We start from the raw sequence: 26610 nt of genomic DNA on the forward strand, positions 1-26610 counted from the left end.
ATTGTTGCCATATTCTTTTTCCAGAATATATGTTGGATTGGGACTGTTGGCATCTATTCAGTTCTTAACGAAGAACAACATTAAGAATGAGTTTTAATATGAGCAATCCTATGGCTCATGATGAACTTTCTGTGTTAGGAAATTACTGTGTGTTTACTTTAAAAAGAAAAAATCTAAAGAAGTTTTATTACTGCCTGTGTAAGATATCGAGCAGATGTTTCCCATACTGAAGATATCTATTATAATGTGTATTTACTTTCTGTACACTATGGGCAGAACCTTGAGAAGCAGTTCCTCTTGCTCCTAGGGTGGGAATTCTCTAAAAGATGCTTGCCTGTAGCCATCTCTTGGTTTACTAGTTGGAACCGTACCCAGTAAGTATCTACTAATGCTTAAAGACTGAGTAGTGAGGTCCATCTCATTGTGAATAGTAACGACAGGGTCTTTGTTAAAAGTGCTATCCCTTATCCCTTTTTCCCCACTCTGCCTGAAATTGTAGCCATTTACTTAAAGTCATAAGACACCCCCACCCCCCACCCCTCCCGGCAAGCTTATCTATCTTATTTAGTATGAATCTATAATATAATGATTCTTGGAATTGGTACCTTTGATGACAAAACCAGCAAACTTTAAGGACAGAGTGCAAAGAAAAAGATCAACAGGAACCTCTTTTTCCTGTCTGCAGGCAGATTTTCTAGTAGATGATTTTTCAGTAAACCACTGAGAAGAGTGCTGCAAAACCACCTATATTCCATAATAAGAGTATGATGTCTCTCTCTTCTGCTTGAGTGTACTCATTACTGACTTCCCATCGTTTGAAATCTTATCATGTGTGACTTATGCCTTTAGTTAGTTATTGCAGACCAGCAGGTAATGCAGAATGACCCTGATCTTAAGAAATCACTAAACTTTCTAAGATGCTTTGCTAAAGGGGAACTATAGCACTTGTGAGAGCAAACTTACAACAAATTGTGAAATAGGGGCTTGATGACAGAAAGATGAAGTCTCTTTGCTCAGCCTGTGCTAGAAACAGGCTGTCAACAAAGTAATTTATGTTATGCAGAAGTGGGTGATGGTATCTACCTAATAGAGAAGCAACAAGGATGCTTGCATACATTGACTGTATCTCCAGGAAAAAAGAGAGGCAATGTTTTTAGACTGAAAGCCACGGATACCAGACATTAGTGTGAAGCTTTTTTGCACAAAATAAAAGCAATTTTACACAGGAACAGTGAGCCTAGGAGCTAATTGAGGATTTTAAAAATTCTTCAGAATTATCCCATGCAGAAAATCAAACTACAGGCACTGTAGTGCATTCATAAACAGCTTAAGAGACATAGTCAAAAGGTGAACATGGCTTGGTTAGTGATGTTACAGGTAGAGTGATTCAGCCTCTTTGTGCTCTTACCAGAGCTGCAAAGGATCTTTCTGTTCTGGATGTACTAAGAAAGCAAACGTGATGTCAAAGTTAAATGTCTGACCTGTGTCTATGGAAAGGTGATGCTAGATAGAAAGAGATGTAGCTTTCACTTGTCTACCTGAAACTTTATCAGGGCTTATTGCCTGAAGTGCCACAGTATTTGGCTACAGTGTTAAGTGAAGGAGTGGCCTCTACAGTTGCATGAGTTTTGGATGTTCCCATTTTGGTTCCGTGAAATCCTGTTTCTGTAGCTGATCATCCTTTTACCTCATGAGGGATGTACAGCAATCTGTTTTGAGACCTGCAATGTTTCTTCGACCATTTGACCACAGCATTTAGAGATGTCACTGAAGTCAGCAGGATGAAAGTCGACTGAAAGGAAGACAAGCTAGAGAGAGATTGGAGTCCCGAGGAATAAAGCTAAAAGTTTGCCTGAGAAAAATGAGTATTCTTCTGACAGTCCAGGAACTATGTTAGATCATTTGTGAGTACAGTGGAATATGTTGAAGTCTGTTTCTGTTGTTTTGCTACGTATGAACTTCTCTAACCAACATCCTGCATAAGGCAGCCCCAAAATGCATTGTCTGATACCTGTCTCTGCAGCCCCATCTTCACTCAGAGCCAATGTTAGACTTGGGAGGGGGCCCAGACAGAGACTGAAACATGGGTCCTCCTTACTTCTGTACCATAGTTGAACCACTCTTAACATAACCCGAATTTCTTGTCCTTGAAACTCTTTTTCTTCATGTTACACCATGAAAGGGGAAGGAGGAAATGTATGTTCTGGATCCTAATTTTCAGGCTCTGGCAGCCACTGAAGGAATCATTATTGCCTGTACCCAGCTGCCCACCCTGAAGCCCTCTGCAGGCCAGTGTCCCCACTTCAGAATTGGCAGGGGTGCTTCAACTTCTTCAGTCCAAAGGCTAGTATGTCAGGGTACAGTAAACATTTGTCACTAGTTTAAGCTAATATACGGTACAGTAACTAGTGTAGCTGAGCTGTAGGCACATGCTTGTCTTGCTGACTCTGTTGCAGGGATTGTAATCTCTGACAGGAAGGTGAGAATGACAGCTGAGGACATAACTTCTTAAATAAACTTTGACAAACCTTCCTGCTGCACTTTATCTTTGCCCCTGGGTGTGACAGTGAACAGTGGGGAAGGGGTTAAGGGTTAGCTCTCTGATGCTTACCTCAGCAGGCAGGGTTTGCTGTTTTTCTGAGGAATACTTAATATTTTTTCTTTCTTTTCTCCTGCAATTGGCTCAATGGCTAGGGGTGTATTTGCTTTAAATCTCAGGAGATGTATATACCACAGAATACAGAAATGTAAAGAGATGCAAACCAGCCATCTTCAAAGTGGGAAGGTGGTGGCTGAGAGGCTAGGACTGACTAGGTTGGATATTGTGCTGCTTTGATACAACAGCAGAGCTATCGGGACCTGATCTTTTATCTCTGTATGGTACTGCTCATCTAGAGCAACTACAGGTGCCTCCAGCAAAGCTCTGCATTGTGCCATCGAACTAAATATTCTGATAACAAGACCCTGTAATATACCAGTATTGTAATCTTTTTATATCCAAGTGCGTGAGGTGAGTTTTAAATGACAGTAACAAGCCTGATGCAATCCATCAAGTTGATATGTTACTGTGTTATGATACATCTCAGGTGCTGTGACACATGTATTACATTCAAGAGGTGTATTTTGCTTTAATGATGTTAGTTGGGGTCAATTTCCAACATTAAGTGTTCTTGCAGAAATGCTCATTTGTGTTCAGAGATTTGCATGCTTTCGCTCAACAGTGGAGAATGTTATTTTCTACCTGTCACCTGTGAAGAATGGATTTGTATCAACCCTGTTGCTTTTTCTGTGTGTAACCGGAAAGGCTTCACTTTGGTTCAACTTGCATGTATTCTGTGAAATAGCTCCTGTAATGTCAGTTGAACAAGCTTAGAAACATGCAAATAAGTAACCATGCACTGGTTATCCAAATAAATAACCATAAATAGGTTAGGTGGAATTAATTAACTTTCCTTTGGTATATTGCCATGGGCCAAATGCAAGATCAGAGCTGTATTCAGAGAATGATGATGTTGTTAAAAATAAAAAGAAGAAATATACCCTGATTCTCTAATGGAGAGAGATTCTGTTCTATTACTTCTCCTTTTGGACCTAACATCTCTTTTTAGTTGTGATGGGTCATGTGGAAAGAAGTACTGACAATCCAAACCTAGTATGAGTCCTACCTTTTAATGAAGTTGTTTGCATCTCTCAAAAACTGGTGCTAACCATGCAAATTTGGACTTTTTTCATTGTTTCAAGATGAGATTATGTACATGTGCATGCACTGTCTATGTGAAGTGACTCATTTCTGTGCCATGACTTTTGGATAAAGGAAAAAAAAATTAGGAATGCAGTTCTTTTTTTCCTGTTCTTTCCTCTGCATGAAACTTACTTGCGTGAAAAAAACCAATAACAAAACCAAAAACCAACCCAACCTACAACTGTCCATTTTCTCTGCTTGTCTTTCTCTCCTCTTGAGCTTAAGTATTAAATATGAGAAGGCTTCCAGGAATCTGTCTGTGAACCCTTTATCACTGGGTTTTGTAGCTAGGAACACATCAGATGATTTCTAGGTGTTGAATCAGCTAAGAAGGAATATTCTCGCGGAATATAATACAAGTTGTGTGTGTGTCCGTTTTGTTTTAAGTTACTCTGCAAGTAATATTTTTCACTGTATGATTAGAAGTCTTACTGATTCTCACTAAATAGGCTTAGTTAGACAGAAGCTTTTACACCCATTACAGCCATTACAAATGATTTAGAAAATTTGAACATTTAGGATTATTCTGAAGAGGTGAACGACTGCATCTATCCTGAGCTGCCTTTGATCTGAAGACCAACTATTGTCACACAGCCCTTGAAAACACTGTAGTTAAGGTGTTTTTGTTTTGTTTTTTAAATATTGCTTAAATGTTTTTTGGGAAATGACACTTTTCTGCAGCATTTTCTGGAATTCTTCTTATAAGTAAATGTTCTGATTACTGATAGGAGGAAAAAACCATGCTGGCTATGCGTACCAGTCAGCAAAATCTAAAGGTCACTTTTGTTTTGTTTTGTTTAAGAATGATACACAAACATATTTTTCAATATAGTTCCTAAGTCACTCTGAAGGAATCTGCTGTGCCATTTGACCATGAGATGTTGGCAAGCAGATCTCTGGTTCTGCCTTGTTGCATTTCAAGTTGACTCTCAGTGACATCAGAGAGCTCCTGAAAAGAAGCTGTATAGGAGGCTGACAGGCTTGAGTCAACCAGGGTGGGTGCATGAGGCTGCTTATGGGGAGCCTGGTTCCTGGCCACTCATCTCCTTTGCAGTGATTGCATGCTTGTTCAGTTTTGCTGTGCTGTGTGTAGCATGTTCTTCATAGGTTTAAGAATTGTTTCTCTAAGACCTGAGGTCACAAAATTAAGTTAAAAAAAAAAAGAAATATTTGCTTATGTTGGTTAATTACATTGCTTTAATTTCTATCCTGCCATGAAACAGACAAATTATGATAGATACGCTCATTTTATGTTCTGCAGTCATGTCCTGCTTTTATCAGTGTAATCATACATTGCTTTTTTAATCGTCAAATTACACTTGCATGTTAACAAATGGTGATGTACTCCCTAGTTAAAAAGTAACTAATGTTCCTGGTTTGCAGCTGTAGAAGCTTGAGGTAAAGCTCTTCTGATGTGTAAGGAATTCGTGCAGAACTCGGGTGAGAACTTCAGACTTTTTGGCTTCCTCTATATTCCACTTATAAGATGGCCTCAAGTCCAAACTCGCTGGTTGTCCATGCTGGCTGCAAACCTGTGTTCAATTGATACTCAGGGCATACTTCTACTTCGACGCACATGGAGGAGCAGCCCCAGTGGTGGTTGCTTGGCCTAGCTGCTGCCTCTTTTCACACTGCAGTGATGTTACGCGGCTGAAATTAGGCAGTCAAGATAGGTGTAGGGTCTTTCTTAGGAGGACCTCAACATGGTTTGCCACTTGCAGATGAAATTTGTGAACATGGTAGGCTCTGTTTGCCTTGCGCTTCAGCACAGATGTGCATTGCTTTAGCCTCAGGCTGCCTTTGAACAGCAATGTGGGTGCCTGAGGGTGAGCCAAGAGAGGGAGCGCAGCTGTTGCCTTATCCTGCTCCCTGGCACACGCTTGCTATAAACAGCATAACTCCAGTCTGTGCTGAGGTCAGTGTGATTCTGCTGGCAGCTGATGGGCCAAACGTGTCCCACAGTATGATTTCACCTAGCCTGTCGTCTTTCTCTCAGGAGTGCTGCAAGTACCTTCACTTTTTCCTGGGAGGTTGGGGTGGCTATAGAGGCATGTCAGGAGCAAAAGCTCCATCACTGTAGTCTGCAAGGAGGGACCCAAAGCTGGGACATTAATTCTGACACTTAAAAGTATTGGATCACTGTGTCATGGTAAACTGTGCTTGCTTTGTTTATCCTTCGTAGTATTCAGCCTGACAAGGTAAATGATTCTGCTGTGGTGTTCAAGGTGGCAGAACTGAAACTTTTCAGATATTCTCTGGTAATGCTTCCGAGCATTTAAACTTTCATCTAAGTCAGTAGTTCAGCAACAGTTATGCCTTGGAGCTTAAAGCCAAATGGGATTCACAACTTTAAAAAATGTACCCCAGCTTTTATTACATTGAAAGTACATGATCCCAGCCTTGGTAAGCACGCTCTTTCATTGACCGAAGCGGGCTCTGATGACAGGCACAAATCCAAAACAGTAATGGCACTGTTAAGACTACATCCCTAGCTTTCTGCTGATCTGGGGTGGTATAGCTAAATCCAGTATTAAGGGCAGTACCCTAGTTTATCATAGCTGAACTTGTGCATGTATAGCTGTGTCCACTGTAGCATATACTGCTTTTCTGCTTAAATTATGTTTAAAAATTCTTCAATATCTCTTTAAAGTAAGAAACAAATGGTAGTTGTAAATAGAATAATCTTGAAGTGCTTTTTAACCCTGTTTCACTCAGTATAATTTTTTTTGTTTCATTTTGTATCAAGTTATGGAAGGAAATGTCTAGACTCTCTGCTGTTTGTTTTTTTTCTTCTCCCGTTTAGGAAAATATGCCTTCATGCACAGAACTGTAGCTCAACCACTGATGGCCATTGGCCTCTCCAACATTTTGAGAAATGTTGTTCACATAGTACCTAAAGCTTTTGAAGTCTAAGCCCAAAATGCATTAGTTCTGGAAAACAAACACACACCCATGTAAATAAGCATGATGATGAGCCTTCCCTAAAACTCTTCAGTTTCCTACTGGTGTCAGCAGTGTTTTCCATGAATTGTCGTACTCCATTGCCTCCAGGCCTGTCAAAAACAGAGTTGTAGATTCATGAAACTGATTGTGGGGAAAATAATATGGGAGTTACTTGGTTTACACTTGGGATACTGACTTATTTGCCACTTGATTGCCTTCCTCTCTCCTCCCTGCTTTAAATTTGTTACAAATATTTAGTAGCTAGCTCAGCCAGAAGAAACTGTATTGACAAGTGTCTTTGCCTTAGCAATCACAGAAAGGCTGCAGGTTTTGTCTAATGCAGAAAAATATCTGCCCATAATAATTTCATTCAGGTGAGACTAGCTGCATTAACTCTCCTGTTGCTGCCTTTCCTTCACAGCAGTTGAAGAAAGAAAAAGGATTTTTTAAATTTTTTTTTTTTTTAAATTCTGCTAACTTGTGCGTGTGTTGAGGGGAGAGATTTCTTGTTAGTTTTGCCTTTGCTCTGAGAGTGACAAGATGAAACTGGAGTTGGGAATTGGTAAATGAAAACAGTACAAGGCTGTATTCTGTCTGTGTGTTGCTTTCCAATGGTGCTAGACCAGTCATCTCTGCTGCTCTAATCTTAGTCGATAATAAAAATTTGCAGGAGAAAAGCTAATGTTTACAATGGCGTTACTGTTTGGCACTAGGCTTCCTTACTTAGCAGAGCTTCTGTGTGCACAATCATGTTTAACAGAGTAACTGTCCACTTTTATCAGCATCATCTCTGTCTTCTGTGGAACTGAGTTATTTGTTTCAGATATTTTCTTTGTAAGCGGATGCTTAACATGCTTCAGTCTTTAAACCCAGTCTGAGAAAAGGACATGATTATCAAGCTCAAAGCCAGACATTGTGCCTGTTCCTACTGCTGTTGTTCATGGTCCTTAAGATAACTGACGAATTATGGGTTGTTGTCAGGTAGAGAAAGTATGCAAATCAGAATGAAAGGAAGTCTGAAAATGGTTGAGATGGATTTTTTTGTTTTCATGGTAATTAAGTTTCAGAGTTGATAAACTTACCTTTTTGCTTATTATAACAACTACAGAACAAAACTAGGCAAGTCTTCATCTAGTTTTTGGAAAACCAGAAACTGTCTTGACTTTCTGGCTTGCAATCAAGGCACAAAAGAATGCTTGATTTTTTTTTTTTTTTTTTTTTTTTACCCTTTAATGCCTCTTCAGATTCCTTGTTTTGAGTAATGATTGCCTCTGAGAAGATATAATACAACTTCTGAGAAGAATAACAAGTTAATTTCCTTAACTTTTGGTATTTTGGTCAATTTTAAAGATGGATGTTCAGAATTTAGGATCTTAAATCTAAACTTTCTTGCATACTCCCACCATGACACATTTACAAGGTACACATTAGCAATGTACTGTTGATCCTTTTCCTTCAATATGACTTCAAATTTGAGTTTCCACCTTACAGTCCCTAAAAGAGGTGGCAGTTGCTATTCTGTCCTGTCTGTTTAATAAATCTGTGGGGCCTCAGATCTGACTTTGGTAGTTGCTCAACCCTAACTTGGACTTGTATTTCATCAAAGCTCATAAAGCTTTAGGGATTCATGTAAAATGAATGCTGCAATGTGTTGAATAGATCCTTTCCTCCTTCTGGAGCATATGCTACTCTTCATGAAAATACTCCCTGTTGTCACAATCCCTGAACACTTTTAACAAATCCTTTGAAAAATATGCTGATTTAGTCTTGTCTTGCAAGCCTAACACTTAATTCCAGCTAGTGAACAGCAGCCAGACTAGTGCCAAAAGAAAAAACAGTAAATGCCCACTTTCAACAGCATTTGACATCGTCTGATAGCCTGGCTGTCTCATAGTCATACTGCAGAACACAGTAAAAAAGATGGTTCTAATGGTGCGGAGGCAGCCTTGTGGCTGGCCTGGCCACAAGTAAGAACTATGCTGTAAAAGCACAGACCCAGTTTTCTGGCCTGGCCCATAACTACATGACAGTCTGTCAGAGCACTGATTCCAGGTATTCTCCAGCAGAATTCAGTGAATGTGGCTAGTAACATCCTTTGTTTGGAAGCAGCGTAATGCAGGGAACTATGTTCTGTCGTCTTTTGTATCTTTGAGGTTGGTAATAAGATAATCATGAGACGTACTCAATTACCAAACAGCATCCCAGTGATGCTGATTTTTTACATACAGTCTGTCACAGTTAATACCATTGCTGTGATTATGAGAACTTAATCTTTGAATGAAGGCTAGTTTAGTCAAGTGAAATCAGGCAGTATCAGAACTGATGGGAAGATTCTGCTGATGTATGCTGAAGGCACACAGCCCATGTGCATCAAAATGCCTCAGGACTCTGTACAGTGTTTGGATAACCTGATAACACAGATTTCCAAAACATTTTCTAAGAAACTGCTTGCCATCTGAAGAACACCTGAATTACTGCTGTGAAGTTCTTTTTTCCTCATTGCATCTGAAACTGTGCTTGTAAAACCAGCACACGGACTCTAGTGATACAAAATTCAGTGTTCTGCCTGCTCCATGGCTCAAGACTGACTTACAGGCATAGGCATACATACATACATATACAGAATTCAGAAATCTTCAAAAGGGAAAATTTGCTTAGTAGAAAAACTTGCACATTAATAAAGATGCTCACTGTTTCTGTAGCGCCCCCCCCCCCCCCCCCCTTTTTTTTTTCAGTTTTGTTTTTATTCTTCTTTGCTGATCATCCCCAAATCTGACTGTGGTCTTTCCCCAAAATAATAAGAAGAGGATGCTCCATCAAGAAGTGCCAGAGATTTCATGAAGTCTGTTTGGGACTTTGGACAATGAAAGTACTTACAGACTGCTGATTTGAACAGCAGTATAAAAACTTCAGCTGTGGATTCAGTTGTGTGATAAATAGAATGTTGCAAGAAATCAGCTTCAAAACAATACTTGTAGAGTTAGATTAGCTTTTGTCTTGTAAATTTATCTTGGGATTTATTAAAAAGAGGAAAAAATACACCATCAAATACTTAAACTGAGATACTGTCAGCATCCATGCTAGGATTTATCTTGTGACAACTTTATGTGTATGTATATTTTGAGGCGAACCATCCTACACTACATTTAATAAATGCTCGAGACCATGTTTAGGGGCTTGTTGTAAAATCACAATTTAATGTGATTCATTGTGTCTGATGAATCACAATTTGGAAGTACTGATATTTCTCTGACTCTAGAGAGATCCTATGATGATTAGCTTTGGGTATCTTACTTTTAGTTATAATCTTAGTTAAAGTAGGGAAATCTAGAATGGATCTGCGGTGATAACAAACAAGCTGTGTTCATGCTTAATATTCCCTGTCTACACGCTGGAAGTAATAATGTGTAATGTATTTATAGGATAGTTAAAGATTAAGAAGATAATGGTTGTGACTTGCTTTGGAAAGGCCAGCTACTGAAATTCTAGATTCTGTTAATCACTACTTAGTGCCTTGAAATAGATTTTTCTCATTTTTTTAATGAATGTTGCCCATTTTTGGTATTATAGTGTTCAGTGGTACATGAGGATTTTTTCAGTAGTGCATGCAGTCTTTTAGGCTGGCACATAAAGCTTGTACTGTTTACAGGAAAGTTAAAAATAGCAGATAGAATCCACATCTGCCCAGCATCCAGAATATTAAATCAGGAACTCTGTATCTATATGTGAGTGCAAGTCTCTTGGCTCACAGAGGATGCTGTGGCTTTATGTAAACTTTATTTTCATTTGCACTTTAATAATACTGCCTTTCCTCAATTAGCATTTTCTCTGTGCATAATTTATTGTGCTTTTATGTGGGTCCTAAATGGCAGTCTAGGAGGCTATCAACATCAAGAGGAAATCTGTAATCTAGTTATGAGGTGGGATACCTCAGTTTGGTACGTACAAGTTCCCAGTGCTATTCATAGAGATGTCTCTTGATGGTTTTTGTTTTGTTTTGTTTTTTTTAATATTTGGGAAAAATAAGAGACTCAGAGTAGGAAAGTCTCCTTTATTTTCGTATGCTATATTTTTAATTCTTAAAAGAATAAAGGTTTTAGCTTAATCCAGATTTATGAACTTTAATGTACTGAAATCTTTTTTCTTTCCATTGTAGTGCCTTTTATTTTGATCTCTCTTCTTATCTCTTACATTTCTTTGGGCAGAAGATAAAGCTTAGCATAATTTTATGTTTTCAAATGTTTTTGATATATGTTGTTGGCCAGTGTGTGACCTGTTGGAGATGTGCAGATTTGGCAGTTTTTTTCTGCTCCCCAGCCAAGGTATTCAACATGAAATCATGGGTGACTCTCAAGTGGTTTAGTTTGGATAAATATCTAAAAGTTTGGAGCTTATCTAAACCTCCTTGGCCTAGAAATTGATTTGCCTGCAGTCGGGGAGGAAGGAACAGCCTTTCTTGTTGAATTTTGTACTTTTCTTAATTTCACTTAGGCCAGATTATCCCGTAAGTGATCTTTTTTTTGATACTTCATTCCCTTTCATTGCCTTTTATGACCCAGCGTAGGAAGTGCAGAGGTGTAGGAAAAGTTAAATAAAGTTCACCTTTCTCATTTTTCCCCCCAAACTACAGGCAAGGTTCAAGTTAGGTTCAGGGTTGGGGTGTTTTTTCTGTACACTCTCTCAACTGGCTAGCTCAGCTCTAGTAAACATTGCAGTGGAAATAGTCTCATGTGACGCTTGGCAAACTGCTGGTGCGGCAGGCAAGTGTGAAGCGCCTGTTTTTAATTTACTCAGCTGTTTCTTTTCTTCTCTGCTGTTAAATAGGGCAGAGAAATGACAGATTCTGTAGAATTAGTAGGCTCTTTGGCTTGCAGAGAAATTTTAGGAAATAATGCTATCCTTAATGACCTGGCATAGTGAAAAGTATGTATGATGTGAGACATCTACTCATTATGGCTGTGTAGCATCTATGTCAAATTTTTTAATATACTGAGAGTATATAAACAGGGAAAATTATTGAACAGGTATCTTTCTCAGATCATCTGTGATGGGTAAGTATTTTTGTAGTGTCCTGGATGTGTAGATTCGGAAGCCTTTTTCAGTCAGTGATAATGAATTTGGGAAAAAGTGAAGAGTGACTTCTGGAATCTTCATTTGCCTAATGTCTGTGAATAACAAAAAGGGAAACAAATGTAGATTATTTAAATACTCTTTGAGAAGTTTTGAATGCTGCTTTGTTAGTATTCATTTGGGTAAAAAGATGAAATGAGCACATGGAAAGTGCAAATATCTGTCTTTTTTGAGGTAGGATTCAGGTGTATTGATTGCTCTGTAGATGCTTAGCTATTTTGCAGATGGAATACTACAGATGCTAAATCAGTATTTGAGTTGTTACTCATGCCAAGGTACAATTGAATGATAGAAGGGAATAGCTTAGGTAAAATATTAGGAATTTTCTTCTCTCTAAAGGCATTGGGTTTGTTACAAACTACCTTTAAAATGAGGGCTGTTTTTCAAAGCCACTTTCTGTGTTCCAGTGGGGTATGTTGATTATTTTTTTTTTCCCCTGAAAAGCAGAATCTTAATAACTGCATGGTCACCAAGTCCATCTTTGAAATCTCAGTTTATGTGACTAGGCTAGCATCATGCAGCAGCTGTGGGGTAGAAAGAAGCAGGGATGGAATTCAGTTTCACAGACAAGCATTCAGCTGCTTAAGCCATAATACTGCCCTTTCTCTTCCTGCAATCTTGTCAGTCTCTGTCATGGTGTCACTGCTCATCTTCTGCAGCCAGAGGCAGGTGGGAACTGCTTTGTTCACCACATACCCCGCAGTCACTTGTCTGCTGTGAGCTGTGGTGTTTGTCAGCCTGCGATAGCAAATTGCTTTAATTTACTTTTTCTTCTTTCATTTTTTTTCTTTTAACTTCTGTTGGGTGCACACTTACAAGGTTTAAATAACAGCCACTGTAAAGTTAAGTACTTTGTTTTGGCACTCAAGAAATACGATTATAAAACAGTGTGGATGACCATATCTAAGAGGTGTTTGTGTGGGTACTATCTCAGCCCAGAGTCTTTTCTACTACTTACAGAATCGGATTTTTTTAGTTACAGATGCAAGTATGTTTTATTGTATGATATCTAAAAAGTGAGTTTTCACAAAATTAAGTTTTTAACCTTTATTTCTTTCAATTGTTGTAAAGTCTAACAGTTTCTTAAAGTACTTTTCCAGGAGGCTAGTGGGAAGCTGGTAGCTTGATACCACTCACAGGACTGATCAGTTGCAGTTGACAGCGCTTCTGTCTGCTACTGTGCTAGTACTAAGTTAGGCAGAAAGTATCAAGTCAATTATAGGTTGAAGGATAAGGGGAGGATAGAATGGGAAGAGAGAGAATCAGAGATCATGGGTCATGGGAAAGAGGTAGGAGTTGCAGGCAGGCATAAGCGTTCATCTGCCTGAGCCATGAAACTGCTCAAATGGCTAAGATCCAAGTGATGAGATCTCTGTCTCAGTTTCTAACCCAGGAGCTTGAAGGCTGTAGTTTTACAAAGAAATGGTATAAATATTGATCTCTTGTGCATGTCACAACTTTCAGAATTCATTTATTAGCAGTGTGCAGACCTTGGCAGGACCCAACTGATATGATTGTGGTTGGTGACTTTTTCGTCCCAGAGTGGGTAAATTTTTACATTCCTTCCTCAAGGAAGGGTAGCTGTGCAAAGAGGTGTGTACTGGGTGAGTTTCCAGTGACAGTGTGTGTGGACATTCTTTTTTTTACCTCTCACACCACTGTGAGTTAGCTCCCTCAGACTTGAGGCTATGTTGTTCCCAGGACCTCACAAGCTATAGTATGAAAGCAGAAAAAAAAAAAAAGAAAAAAAAAAGTCTGTTACTAGCTTTAGTATGAATGTCATTGCCTTACAGGGAAATGTAATGCTTATATTTGGCTTGAAGGTAATTGTACTGAGAATTTAATTTGTGTATAAACTTCATCCATAGGCCCAGAGATTATAGTCACTGCTTCAGTGTAACTAAACAATCAGGTTATATGAGTAGCAGAAAAGACTCTCAGCTGAGATAGTACATGCAAAAACACCTCTTAAAGAACAGTCATCCACGCAGTTGTATAATCATATCTATTGAGTGCCAAAACAAATACCATAAGCTGGGATCCACAAATGATCTCCCAATTTATGGAAAACTCAAGCAAGAGTTACGCGTTTCAGATACTCCTTTGGAAATCTTAGCAGAGGGTTTCAGTTGTGACAATCCTTCCTTTTCTTTCTCACAGGCAGAGAGACTGCGGGTATAGTGCTGATGAGAAAGAGCTGTAGTCCTTCTCCGTTGGCCGCCAATTTGTTGGTCGGCTGGTGGGAACATCTGCAGGGAAATATCTGCTGAGATATCATTCTTGACTGAAATGCCTTAATGGCTAATGAAATTCTTCAAAGCAGAGCTGCGAGACTCTATGCAGGGGGTTCATAGCACTGAACACCTTCGATGTGGGTGTCTGCAGTCGGCTTTGACTCCCTTCATAGTTAGTGGAGAGAAATGGGCAGTTCTGGGCTGCAGTTCATCTCATGCTGAAGTAGACTTCTGACAGATCAGACGAACGGTGCTCTAAAAGTGCTTTTCCTCTCTTGGTGTTGACAATGAAGGGAGCAAGGACTGTCTCATCTGAGACCAAACATCTCCCTTGTGACTCTGACCAGCTCACTGCTGAAATCTTAGCTTTGGAACAAGCAGTGTTTCATGAGGCTAACAAGTACTTCCAGACAGCCTGACTTGTCTGACAATTTTCTGTTTTGGTGCTTGGAAACACTAACGCTTCTTAATTTGGCATGAGAGGATGTTTAACATTGGCCAGAAGAAGTTCTCCAACACAGTCTCAGAAATGACTGGGTTGTTTTTAATTAAATCTTTTATAAAGAAAAAAAAAAACAACCTGAAGCAAAGACTGTCAAAGTTAAAAAGGACTGAAAGCAAAGCTTTTTCATGGAAAACATTAAGCAACTTCTAAGCTTAGGCATACACTGTTTTCAGTGAATTGTGTATTTCCTAACTTCTGCAATTCAGTATTGCAAGAAAAGCTCTTTGAGGATTAGTTCTTTGTTTTCTTCTTTCCCTAAACTGCCAACTGTACAAAAAATAATAAAGTCTTCTTTATTGCCTTGCCTTGTTTGAAACTTAGTTGTACTGTGAATTTAATTATATTTAAGAAACACCTACAATGTTTCTTAAAGCTTTTGCTTTTGGTATCCAAAGTTTTTGGAAGAATCCTTGCTTCCATTCAACAAAAAAGTTCCTAATATGCAATTGCAGGGGAAAGAATTGAAAGCTTCAGGTGATGTATCTAATGAATAAGGAAACCCCAAAACCTAAAAATAGATGAGAAGTCAGGTTACAGATCAACCCCTAGAACTGGCAGTGTTGCTCACCTGCTGTAATTTGTTCTGTTCCTTTTAACTAAAGTGCAGTTTCTTGGGTGATTTAATTTTTGGAACAAATGGTTATTTTGATATTAAGGAACATGTATCAATTATAAATATGGCACAAATACTTTGTCATAGTTTAGAAAAATGAATAGTTTTAGAAACTAGTTTCTCCTGAGTTGCAATAAATGCCACTGGAGCATGAAAAATATGTTCTGGTTCTATTTTTAATGTGTGTTCCATGTACCAGAGGACAGATGAAAGATGGTGGTATCTGAGTACAACTGTAAAGTAACACCACAGTGCTAACATGAGTAGTGGCTGTAATGTTTGGATCTGAATGTAACCCTGTTGTGGAGTTTGTTGTATGAAATGAGTACTTGTACAGAATTATGAAAGCCAGAGATGAGCACTGGCCCCTCAATCTTGTCTGTGCTGTTGTTTTGGATGATTTTGGATGATTTGTCTGATTTTCACTGTATCCTGAGGGTTGATTTTGCTGGATGGGAATTGCCAGTGAATGTTACAATGTCATATGTTACTAAGATAGCCTAAGACTAAAATTTTCAAATGTTGTTGCCAAAGGCTGGTATTTGAAATCAAAAGGAAAAATGGTTACAAGTGAGAACTGATCTCACGAACAAGAAGTTTCTTTCTGGTTATGATTAAAGTAAATATTTAAATATGTTTTTTGTATTCCTTACCTACATTAAAATGCTTTCAGGGTCTGTGTACGTGTTGCTGTGCTGGTTGCATTCGTTACTGGTTTCACTCCAGCTGCCTGTGCCTCCGTTTCTTCCACACTGGATTATTCTGCTGGCTCCTTCTTTGGACTTAACATTTCACCACCTGCAGGATGGCTATCCAAAAATCTCTTGTTCCTGTGCCATTTCAGGCTGCTGGGGCTTCTCCCAGTGGTTTGAATGGAAGCCGTATGAGACACTCTTGTGATCTATACATGAAAAACAAGTGTATGGGTTTCCTTATCTCCACTTTCAGAGTGTAATCCAGGCTATGACTTGGTAAGTTCTAACCATTCTGGTAGTTTAAAAACTGCTGTATTTCAGCTTTTTGCCTTTGGTAGCTGAGAGGCTTAAATTTGAGCACTCCAAACTTTTTAGGTGTGTAGGAAGGAGGAGATGCCTTGCTGGGCCACATGAAAGGACTCTCTAGCATGTACCCAAATGCTGTGGTTAGAAACAGACTTGAATGTCAACTCTTCCTCCTCCTCCTCCTCTACGTGCATGTGCCTGCTTTCCACACAAAGGCAGTGGGTCAGCTGGATCTGGGCTGTGAAGTGCTAGTTGGACCACTTTGCTTAACGCAGCTGTTCCCAGATTTGTCTCTGGAGGTGGGACACTGCCAGTTTTAATGTGTTTGTGTGTTAGGTGGAGCAAAACAATTGTCCTAATTGTTGCAGTTAGTAATGCTGCCATGTAGTGGAAAGGCTCATCTGAAAATTAAAGTTTTTCGGTTTTCTAGGAACGGCAGGCCTCTGGATTTGCCTGGTCTCTTCAGGACAGTTATTTAACAGCTGACTTCCCTTAACCAAGAATGCTGTTTCTGCTCAGCTAATACATAGTTAAAATTACTTCTTCAGCACTCACAGTATTCACATTCACAGAGCAGAATGACTTCATGGGGAAGGATGTGAAACTGTTTTCCAGAGCAAGAGTTGACACACAGAAAGTAAGAAATGCAAAAGAAAGGTCTGACTTTCCTCCTTGTGTTTGCTGTTCTGATAATGTTGGCTTTCATGAGGGCTGCAATTGTTAGGCTTTTTTTCCTTTTTCCTTTTTTGCTTTTTTATCCTAGGTGAGAGGAGCAGAACTGGTACATTTTGGTGTGTGGTGCACCTTTCTCACCAATAGATCATTTTGTAACATAAAACTTGTGGCAGATGAAGGTAAGATTAAAGCCACAACTGAGTAAAAGGCGAATGACAAGCTCAGTCTGAGAACACAAATTAGAGGTGTTGCCCTGTTTTTGATAAAACATGTGCCTGAAATTGCCACTTTACAACAGTCCTTTTGTTTTCCTGAGCAAACAAACGATGGATGAGCACATTTCAGAATTGTTGCCATTTGATGCCCAGGTTTTCAGAATACTAACTTAACAAATCCATTAGAACTGTCAAAAGTGAGATCTAAGTTTAGATTTTGCTTCATTTTATAGTCAGAGTGGGTGTGGATGGATAATACACCAGAATCAGAATCTAATTTTCTCTGTTGTCTTCCCAAGATAATAATCCTTTAAGAATAGTGAATTAAAAATTATTTGACCAATATTAAAGTTGTCTTATTTCTCCAATTTGTGATTGGTGTCATTAATAAAACCTCAAAATCTCACTGTTTTTTCTTCAGTGCTTAGTATATATCAACAGAAAGAAATCTTCTTTTTTCCCAAATTAATATGAGGATTCATACCTAATTAAATTCTTAAATTTCCTGTCCTTTGAGTTCTCAATTCCTTTGGCCTGTGAACTAAACGTTCTTTCCAAAGGAAGTGCCCTCACTGTATCAGAAAGCTTCAGACCTCCAATGTGCATGCTTGTGTTTCCTTTTCTGAAGCAAGAAATAGGCTGAAACTTGTAGTCAGACTCCAGCCACAATTGAATTCTTGTGCAAAAGTTGATTGCAGCTTATAAGAACAACCTTCCTTCTTAAAGGTGCTTTGTAAGCAATTGCTAAACTATTACAGTTAATTTTAATTTAGTATTTATACAAAAGCGCAGTACTTGGTTTTAATTTACAAGAAGTTAAGCTTAATCTGAAATATATGAAATGGTTTTTAAGAAGTTGTTTAATGTGATTATAATATGTACAAGTCTATATTGTGGGATAAATCATTGCTACCTACTTGGTTTTTATTTTTGTGACCAATTCTGGCCCTATAGCAAACCAGTGAAGTTAGCAAAGTTCGTGCTATACTATTGCAAACTTGGAGAGGTTTAATTGAAATACTCTTGGTTTCAACCAGAAATTTGTAAATTTAGAAAAAAGTTGCATGTTTATGTCTCATGAGACTTTTATCTTCTAAGGCAACTTCTGGTTATATTTTTGTGTTTTACTTTGTGATTGGAACAAACTTTTTTTTAAAAAATAAGAAAAGTAAGCAGATTCTTACAGAATAGCATGTTTTAGAGCAGTGAGATTTTAATAAAACTTGATGCATTGAGAGAGCCATAATAGCATCACAAATGTTGACAGTGGTTTTACGCTAAAATTGGCTTGTGTTTAGGATCTAATGGAAGGCACTGACAGTTTGCCGATATAACAAACTGTGCTGAAAAACTACCTTAACAGTTTTGTTGGTAGTTACTACCATGCTTTATTGCTTTGAGCTATTCCCTCTCTCAGTTTCTGGGAGTACAGGGTGTATTAAAGTTGAGAGTGTGCTTTTTGTTTTAGCTTAAATGAAAGCTGCAAAGGTTCCTAGTTTTCAAATACACTTCAAATTTTACCATAATTGTTTCCTCATAAAAACTTTGCTATTCTTTCTTTTAAAGGACCATGCAATCATGCAGAAAAAAAATTGAATGTGCATCCTGAAGTTATGGATTCTTGAAGATAGTTATGATGATTTTTTTTTTCTTTAGGAGCATTGTTGTTCTTCTGAAGAATAATTTTGACAGTTTCCTCCAGTGGATTTCAAGGATAACACATTTGTTTATTTACTAACTATGAAGGACAGTGATGCAAATAGCCAATAATCTGAAGCAATAGTAATCTGAAGGTTCATAATTTACCAGGATGCTAGTGAATAACAAGGAGCAGAGTTCTGCAGTTTCCTTCAATAAGGTTTCTGTTATCATGTTAAGATTTTTTTTTTTTAACTCTATTATGTATAGATAGGTTCCAAATGCGGAAAAATAATGAATCTATAATAATGGACTAAGGTTCTTGCTCTCCACACAGATAAGGCTGGATGGAGGTGAGTCTTAGGTTAGAAGTTGAAAGCAATACAGACTTTTTCTGACTTTTTCTTCTGTTAGGCCTCCTGGATTTCATTTAACTTTCAGCATATTTCAGGCTATTTCTTAATTTTCTCTTGTTTACTACTTTTAACTTACAAATCCCAAAACCTGGTGCCAAAATTTTCCTTTTGTTGTTGCTAGCAATGCCATAAATCATACAACAGTCACATGAAGACTTGTGATTCACTTAGATCATTAAATTATATGATGCCTTCAGGTGCATTCCAGATAGAGAAATAAGTCCTCTGGTTTTAACCTGTGTAGTAATGTTTTTCCTGTTGAAGTATTTATTAGTTTCATAGTCTCCTGTTTTACCACAAGTATTGATCTCTAATCTTCATTTCAGTTGTCATAGTTATTTATCGCTTCCCCTCTCTGGTCTCTTAAGACACCCTAGTGTTAAAATATGTAAACTGTAGTATAAGAAATTATTTATGTGCCATCTGCTGCAACAATGCAGAGACCTAATCAAGGTTGTACTAGTAATACTGATGAATTACCTTAATGCACTAAAAAATATACAGATAGCATAATTGTTTTACAATGGAAACAAAAGCTTAGACAAATTAACTGCAATCAGATACTTAATGAAGTGAGGTCTATTTTTGGGTTCATGACAAAAGAGAACTATTTTCAGGATGAAAATAGTTTCATGCGCAACTACAAGAGAACAAAAAGAGTTGAAAAGATCTCTTAAGAAGAAATGACGAAGGACACATTTTTATGGGTATGTTCTTTTGAATGTGAGTTGCTGCTGCAGAAACAAAGCAATGAGTTTAGATGTTCTGTTCCAGAATCATCCAAAATTGGTCATGTGCAACATTAAGCACATCTCCAGACCCTCTGGTGGATGCATTGTAAAGGTCTTTGTACTTTACTTGGAAGTCTTCTGCCTTTACAGAGGGGCTGTACCTTCCCCTGCTCTCTTTCTTTCTGAACATGGGAAACCATATCCATTGGTCTTTTAGACCTATGTGAAATGTTTCATTATTCACAATTCCTCATTTTTTCACAAATGTTTCGTTCAATTCAAAATTCCGCATTCATTACAAGATTTGATCAAAGTTGGCATTAGCTCTTGTTTCACACTTGTCTATAATGGAGGAGGATGAACCTAAATTTGGAAGGGGAAGCCCAGAAGTATGTTTGGCTGAACAGGCTCTCCTGATATGGAGGATGGGAGTTGAGGATGAAGTATGATTGACTTATGTTTCTATTCATAAATCAAGCTTTGTGAAGCAGATACTAGTGTTGTAGTATTTCTTTTTATGTATCTCAGGAAGTTTAAGGGAATTTTTGTCCCTTATCAGCCATACTAAATATGTGGTTGAAGTACAGGGCCCCATGTCTGTGTTTAAAGAACTGTAGATGAAAGATTTTAGCATAAACCATAAGAAAAATACAGGACAATTGAAACAGAAATATTTGTGGTGTCACATATTAGCATTGTTCATTGAGTGATTCACAAAACTGCTTACACCAAGAAGAGAGCTGTAACCCTGAAAACAGTAGTGTTGGGGAATGTGCTTAGACCCAGTGATCAGTGACACTGAGCACCGTACTCTCAGCACCCCGTGCACTGGATAAGTCTTAGGGATCTGCTTCTTTAATAAGCATTTGTTGTTGGTCCTCTGTTCTCCGCCTAAATTTGCATTTATTTCCTGGGCCCACGGGACTCAAGCTACATTTCATTAGCACATTAGTAAAGCTAGTTTGTAAGTAGATCTCTTTCCTCCCTGCTCCAACTCTGCTGCTGTTCCTGCTGGAGAGGGTCTTGGAGAACTCCCTGGGAATGCAGCTGCTCATCACTGCTCTAGTCCACAGCCACTGGCACTTCTGATGCTCTGCTTCTGTCCACTGTCATTTGCTTCTGTGTCATCCTTGACTCCCATGATCAGACTGGATCCATTCAATTATCCTCCTGGTTTTTTTTTTCACTTACACATGCGTATTTTTGTGATACCATCTTCATCCCTGCTAGTCTTCAATTTGTTTTATTTCTATTTTATTTTACCTTATTCACACCTGTGTTCACAAGGTGTGAATAAACAAGAAAACTCATTCTCATAACTCTTCATTTGTCAGTGTGAATGAATATCTAAGTGATTAATAATTACCCTTTTTAATGCAGATGCTTACTTCTGTTCTTATGTCCATTTAATGGGTTTCCGATACTACTTACGTTGTTACCTAGCAGCAGTCAACAGAAGACAAATTTCAGTTGTAGACTACTACATATGGCAATGAACTGTGTATAGCCTTGTTTCAATAAACTCTGTTACGGATCATTGCTCACATTGTATTGTAAAATGCAATATTTGTGTGCTACATGAACACATTGTCTAAATTATCTTACCAGGATGGTGGTTGTGATTTCACAGCACTCTGGTTCCATAAAAACAATTTATACAAGTGCTAAAAACAGTCTAAGCTCTTAGACTTTTTTTTTTTCCTAGATGGTATTTGATTCTAGGTCTGCTTGTTAGTTTGTCTTAACTTTTGTTTTATAGATCATTTATGTTTTCCAAAATGATTTTGTAATATTGGGGTAATCTAGATTGGATGTGTTTATGGAGCTGGGGTTTACTGCTTCAAGCCTGCTCAGTTTGTGTGACCCTACAGTGTGCAGTATACCAGGAATTTTGTCCATGCTGTAGAGAGCTGGCTAAACAGGAACTGGAAAGATCATCAGTAGATGGTGCAGGATTTGAGGTTCCACAGGGATAAGGGGATCTTCTCATGTTGCCATGATTTTGTGTTGGGGTTTTGGTTTTTTTGGGAGGAGGGGGGGTGTGTTTGGATTTTTGTGGTGTTTGTTTGTTTGTCTTGTTGGTTGTTTGTTTTTTTTTTTTTTTTTCTCTTGAATGGTGATGTTTTGGTCTTAAGGCAGGTCATTGTCTTTGGATTCAAAACGTTCCTTGTGCTTTAACAGGGAGTCTGTTAGTAACCTGAGGGACTGGCTGACCCAGTGTGGTGTGTTAGCATAGCCTGATGGAATTGTACAGGAGTGTATATTCATTACAGGCTTTTCCAAGAACTTGCATACTAAGTATGGGGTATTGATTCTTGTGATCTCTAACCTCGGTGAAGCCCAGGTAAACTGGCTGCTGTGTTTGGATCTTATACATCAGACCTGCTTTTAGATTTCTTGTTTACTAGTAGCTCACCCTCCTCTGTCATTCCGCATAGGTACAGACACTCTTTGTTACCCCTTCAGAGATGTAGGCTTTACTGCCCAGCTGCACTGAGTCTCTGGAATCTGTTTTGAACCTCAGACTCCCCTGTGGTTTCAATGTCAAGGCTCTAGTCTCATGAATACTTTGCATTTAAGTTCATCCATCTGTCCCATAGCGGTGAAAGCAGACAGACATATAGATACAGACCTTTAGAAAGCTTTAAAGCAAAATTTTCTTAGGTAGCATAGAGGATATAAGGATCAAGGAAAAAAACTCGGCATTAAATGTCCTCTTCTCCAGTTACCTCTCCTCTCTGTACTGGCCTTAGGCTTATATGAGAACCAAATCATGAACTCAGAATCTTTTGTCTGTCTCTCAGCTGTTCTGCATAATGTGGGGTATTTCTCTTTAGCTCTCTGTATAGGTCATCTTCCACTGACATACATTTTTTTACTTCCATTTCTGACTAGAATACTACCCAAGGGCAGGGGAAGTCTTGCTCTGACTACTTGTGGTTGAATTGCCTCATTCCTGCACCCTCCATCTTGAACATCTTGCCTGTAGCTTTTAAGAGTCAACTTTCACAGTCATTTCTTTTTCTACTGTTTAGGAATTTCCTGTTCTCCAAACCTCAGCGTCTTAAGATAAACTTGGTCTCACAGTTTTCCATAATTTTCTGCTACATTCCTGTTCTTAGAGGTTCTACCTGAAGGTTTGGAGCCTTCCATCCTATTAGGCATTCAGGCTGTCAGGCCTAGTTCAGAGAACAAATGCAGAACTGCTGCTTCACCCGAGGTATTCCTGATGCAGTGGTTTCAAAACCTCAAGCAGAATTCATAAATTCTGCCTCCCAGTTACTATAACACTGTGATAATTTCCTGAGTAGGTTCTTATCTTTTATATGAATGGTAAAATTTACTTGTACCATGAGAAAATTACCCTTATTTGAATATATTGATTTTGTCTGTCCAAATGTATGTCTAATTTCAGGATTTATTTTAAATCCTGTGTAACAATAAAATTGGTTTTAAAATGATAATTTTTTTTTAGCAATTCCCCCCTCCCTCTCTCATTTCAGATGTTGCAGTTGTGGACATGAGTGATATTTCCAAGCAACCATCACTGTTCTACCACCTTGGCGTGCGTGAAAGCTTTGACATGGCTAATAATGTTATACTCTACCATGACACTGATGCTGACACTGCTCAGTCTCTCAAAGTAAGGTTCTCACTTCAAAATCTGCTTCATTTCAGAAATATCTTTAAATACCTGATTCTGCAAATGTTTGTGTTTTTCTGAAACTTCCATTGAATGTGATTTCCTGATAGCTACATAACAAAATCATGCTAAGAAAAACAGCTGCTAGCAAAAATACTAATGATTAGAATAGTATAAAAGCTTGTTTATAAGAAAAGATCCATAGTTTGGTACTGATTTTGCTTCAGATGGTTAGACTTGGAAGTGAGAGTGTAGGTCTGATTTTTTTCCTTCCTTTCCCTCTTTTAATTAGAGTACATGTAAAAAAATGTTATGGCCTGTATAATAATGACACTTGAACAAGGGCTGTATTGCAGTCTACTCCTACTATTGAAGCACTTCTGTCAGATGAGTTTTGTATCTCCTAGGTGCTGAGTAACTAAGACTACAGGAATCTCCTTTTTATTGCTGTTTGAAGATGAGAGATCCTCACCAAATCTTTTTATAGGCCTGTTGTTCATTTTTATAGTAGGATAATACATACTACAGATTTAAGTCCTGAAATTGCTGTTCTGGATGCAAGTCATATATTGTGGATGTTTGTGTCTTTCTCAGTGCAGGTTCTCTTTGGTTTAGATCCCATTTAGACTTTGATCCTCTGTATCATCACCTACTGCTGCTTTTAATATAATCCATTTTCTTGCTACCTTCACTGAGAGCAGCGTTGTTTATGCTTTGTGGTTTTTTCCTTTTTTTGAGATATTGCCTCTTGATACTTTATATTTTTCACACCATCAATGTCCAAAAATCCTTTTTTGAATTCTCCAACTTCTCTTGATCCTATAAGAATATTAAGTTTAATCTTCATTTTGTATGAGTCTCCTTCTCTTTTCCCAGAAAAGCTCTCTTCTGTCACAGCTTCTCTTTCTTCTTTTCTGCTCTCAATGTCATCGATTTTACTCTGATGTGTCTAGTATTCCATACTTCCTTCCTTCAGGTAGTGTGGTCCACATACACATTCACATTCCATGTGACCTGGAGTCACAAGAACTCGGAGTTGGAGCCTCTCTCACTCTTTGCTCAAAGGGGTTATCTGTATGGATAAGCGCTAAGGCATACTTGCATGCCCGCCATTCCTTTAGCTAGTCGGGGTGGGCAGGCATACAACTTCTCATCCTGCATTGTTAATATACCTGACTGCAAAGAGATCTTTCACTTTCATTTTTCATTAACACGTTTGCCTTTCTTTTATGCTGTCACTCAGATGTTCTGATCAACTTGGCAACTTGGCAAACTGGCACTCCCAAGGGTGTGCCAAAAGTTTGGGAAGTACAGGCTAGTCACCTTCTATTTGTCTTGGCCCAGTGAGGACCTCTGTGGATGGCTTTAATTTCTGCACTTTGTGCCAAGTACATATGCAAGCACCTGCTCCATAACTGGAGTGCTGAATGACCTCCAGGGTTACGTCCATCCATGGGTTGGATCTTCAGATTGGTTGTTGCCAGAACTTGCAAGTCTTTGCACTGTCAGTTCTGGGGCTTTTTATCTAAGCATGTAAACCTCAAGGACAAGTCTGAGGACCTGGGAACATTGGAGCGTGACTGGGTCACTTAAGGCTAGAAAAGCTATTATCTGCCTTCATCTCTCTTCTGCTAGGAACTCTGTCAGCGTCACTGATCTCTTCCTCATCTCCCAGTTGTTTGCATAACCTCCTTGGCCTACGTAGGCCCCTAGCATATCTTACTATGGGATCAGAAGGCTTGATTTAAGTTGCTGTAACCAAGTAGAAGAGATCCTCTGGATCAAGTGCTAGAATAGTTTAAGCAGGGCACTGGGACATGGTTCAGTCCTACCCTGATGTCCTTGATACCTCTTCTGCAATTGAGCCCCAGTTCAGTGTTCGATACCATTCAAATATGTTAATACACCTTTCTTAGGAATACTTCAGAAGGTAGACAGGGATTGTTCTTGGGTTCTTTCACAGAATCACAGAATCATATAGGTTGGAAAAGACCTTTAAGATCATCGAGTCCAACCATGTTCTTTCAGTGAAGAACAGTTCATGATACATTTCATGGCATAGGTGCTGGATAATTCTTAGAAGAGTTCATTTCTCCCTGCTGAGAAAGATCTTTGTCTGCAGTAGATAAAGCTCTACTGGAGATACTTGCTTAGCTAGGTAGACACATTAATTTTCAGATATGTGATATTTCAGATGTTTAAGCCTTCCATTGCTTTTGTTCTGAGATATTTTATTTGGCTTAAGGAGTTTAAGTTATTCAGTAATTCTGTTTAGGTTTGGTACCTTAATATGTATTTTTGACCATCTGCTCGTGTTTCTTTATTCTCAGGTTTATGACCGATTTGGTCAGGCTTTTTTCCCCTTCCCTTCAGGAATTTATTACTTTACTTGGATCTAGATTGCTGTGCATGCCTGTTAGGAATGGCTAGCCTAAGTGTTATAAAGGCAGTACTTATGACTGCTATTACTTCTACTGGGAAGATCTGTGAAGTTCAGGCAGCCTGACTTTATATAGCTTATTTCTTAGGACCCATCCTGAAATTCTCCCAGGAGTTGTCTCTTCAGTTTCACCAATATTCTTTCCAAAGCAACCTAGTTCCAAGCATATAAAAGAATACGTAATCTGTATTTCAAGAGGGTCATATTTGCAGAGCTAAACCTCTTAGATGGCCCCTGATATTTTGTCTGTTGTTGAGGAAAATGGTGCATGGGCATGATCATTTCTCTGCAGTGGTTGTCCAAGTGGATTTCAGGCTATCAGATGTGAAGTTACTCAAGCAGAATCATCTTAGGTTGTCAGAGCACATACAATTAAATTATATCAATAACCTTGCTTAGAAACAAGTCTATATCTAACATTTTTAGTGTGCCTTACCTGGAGATCTCTTTAGTTTCACCAAGCAGTGTTCATTGGACATGTAAGCCACCACACTAGAAGGAGGAGGAGGTTACTTACCAGCAGCTGGAAATCCTTGAGATCTGGTTTACATGCCCATTAGTTTATCATCTGCCTCATAGTTTCAATATCTCTCTTTAGATTTTGAGGTGAGAAGGATTAGGGTGTAGGAGGAGTGTGTTGGTCTGTGCCCATCCAGGTAGGAAAGGGACCTAAGTATCTTAAGG

The 26610-nt window shown here is 38.6% G+C and overlaps 1 protein-coding gene across 2 annotated transcripts in view; it reads left to right on the forward strand.

Moving 5' to 3' along the window:
* Positions 1 to 26610, forward strand: part of MAP3K15 (mitogen-activated protein kinase kinase kinase 15) — a 91585-nt gene that overhangs the window by 3203 nt on the left and 61772 nt on the right. For both annotated transcript variants that reach the window (XM_075521524.1, XM_075521532.1), the window contains exon 2: positions 23347 to 23486. In XM_075521524.1, coding sequence (XP_075377639.1) covers positions 23347 to 23486 — 140 coding nt within the window. The remainder of the gene's footprint in view (positions 1 to 23346; positions 23487 to 26610) is intronic.

This window comes from Mycteria americana, chromosome 1, assembly GCF_035582795.1.
Source record: "Mycteria americana isolate JAX WOST 10 ecotype Jacksonville Zoo and Gardens chromosome 1, USCA_MyAme_1.0, whole genome shotgun sequence".
NCBI lineage: Eukaryota > Metazoa > Chordata > Aves > Ciconiiformes > Ciconiidae > Mycteria > Mycteria americana.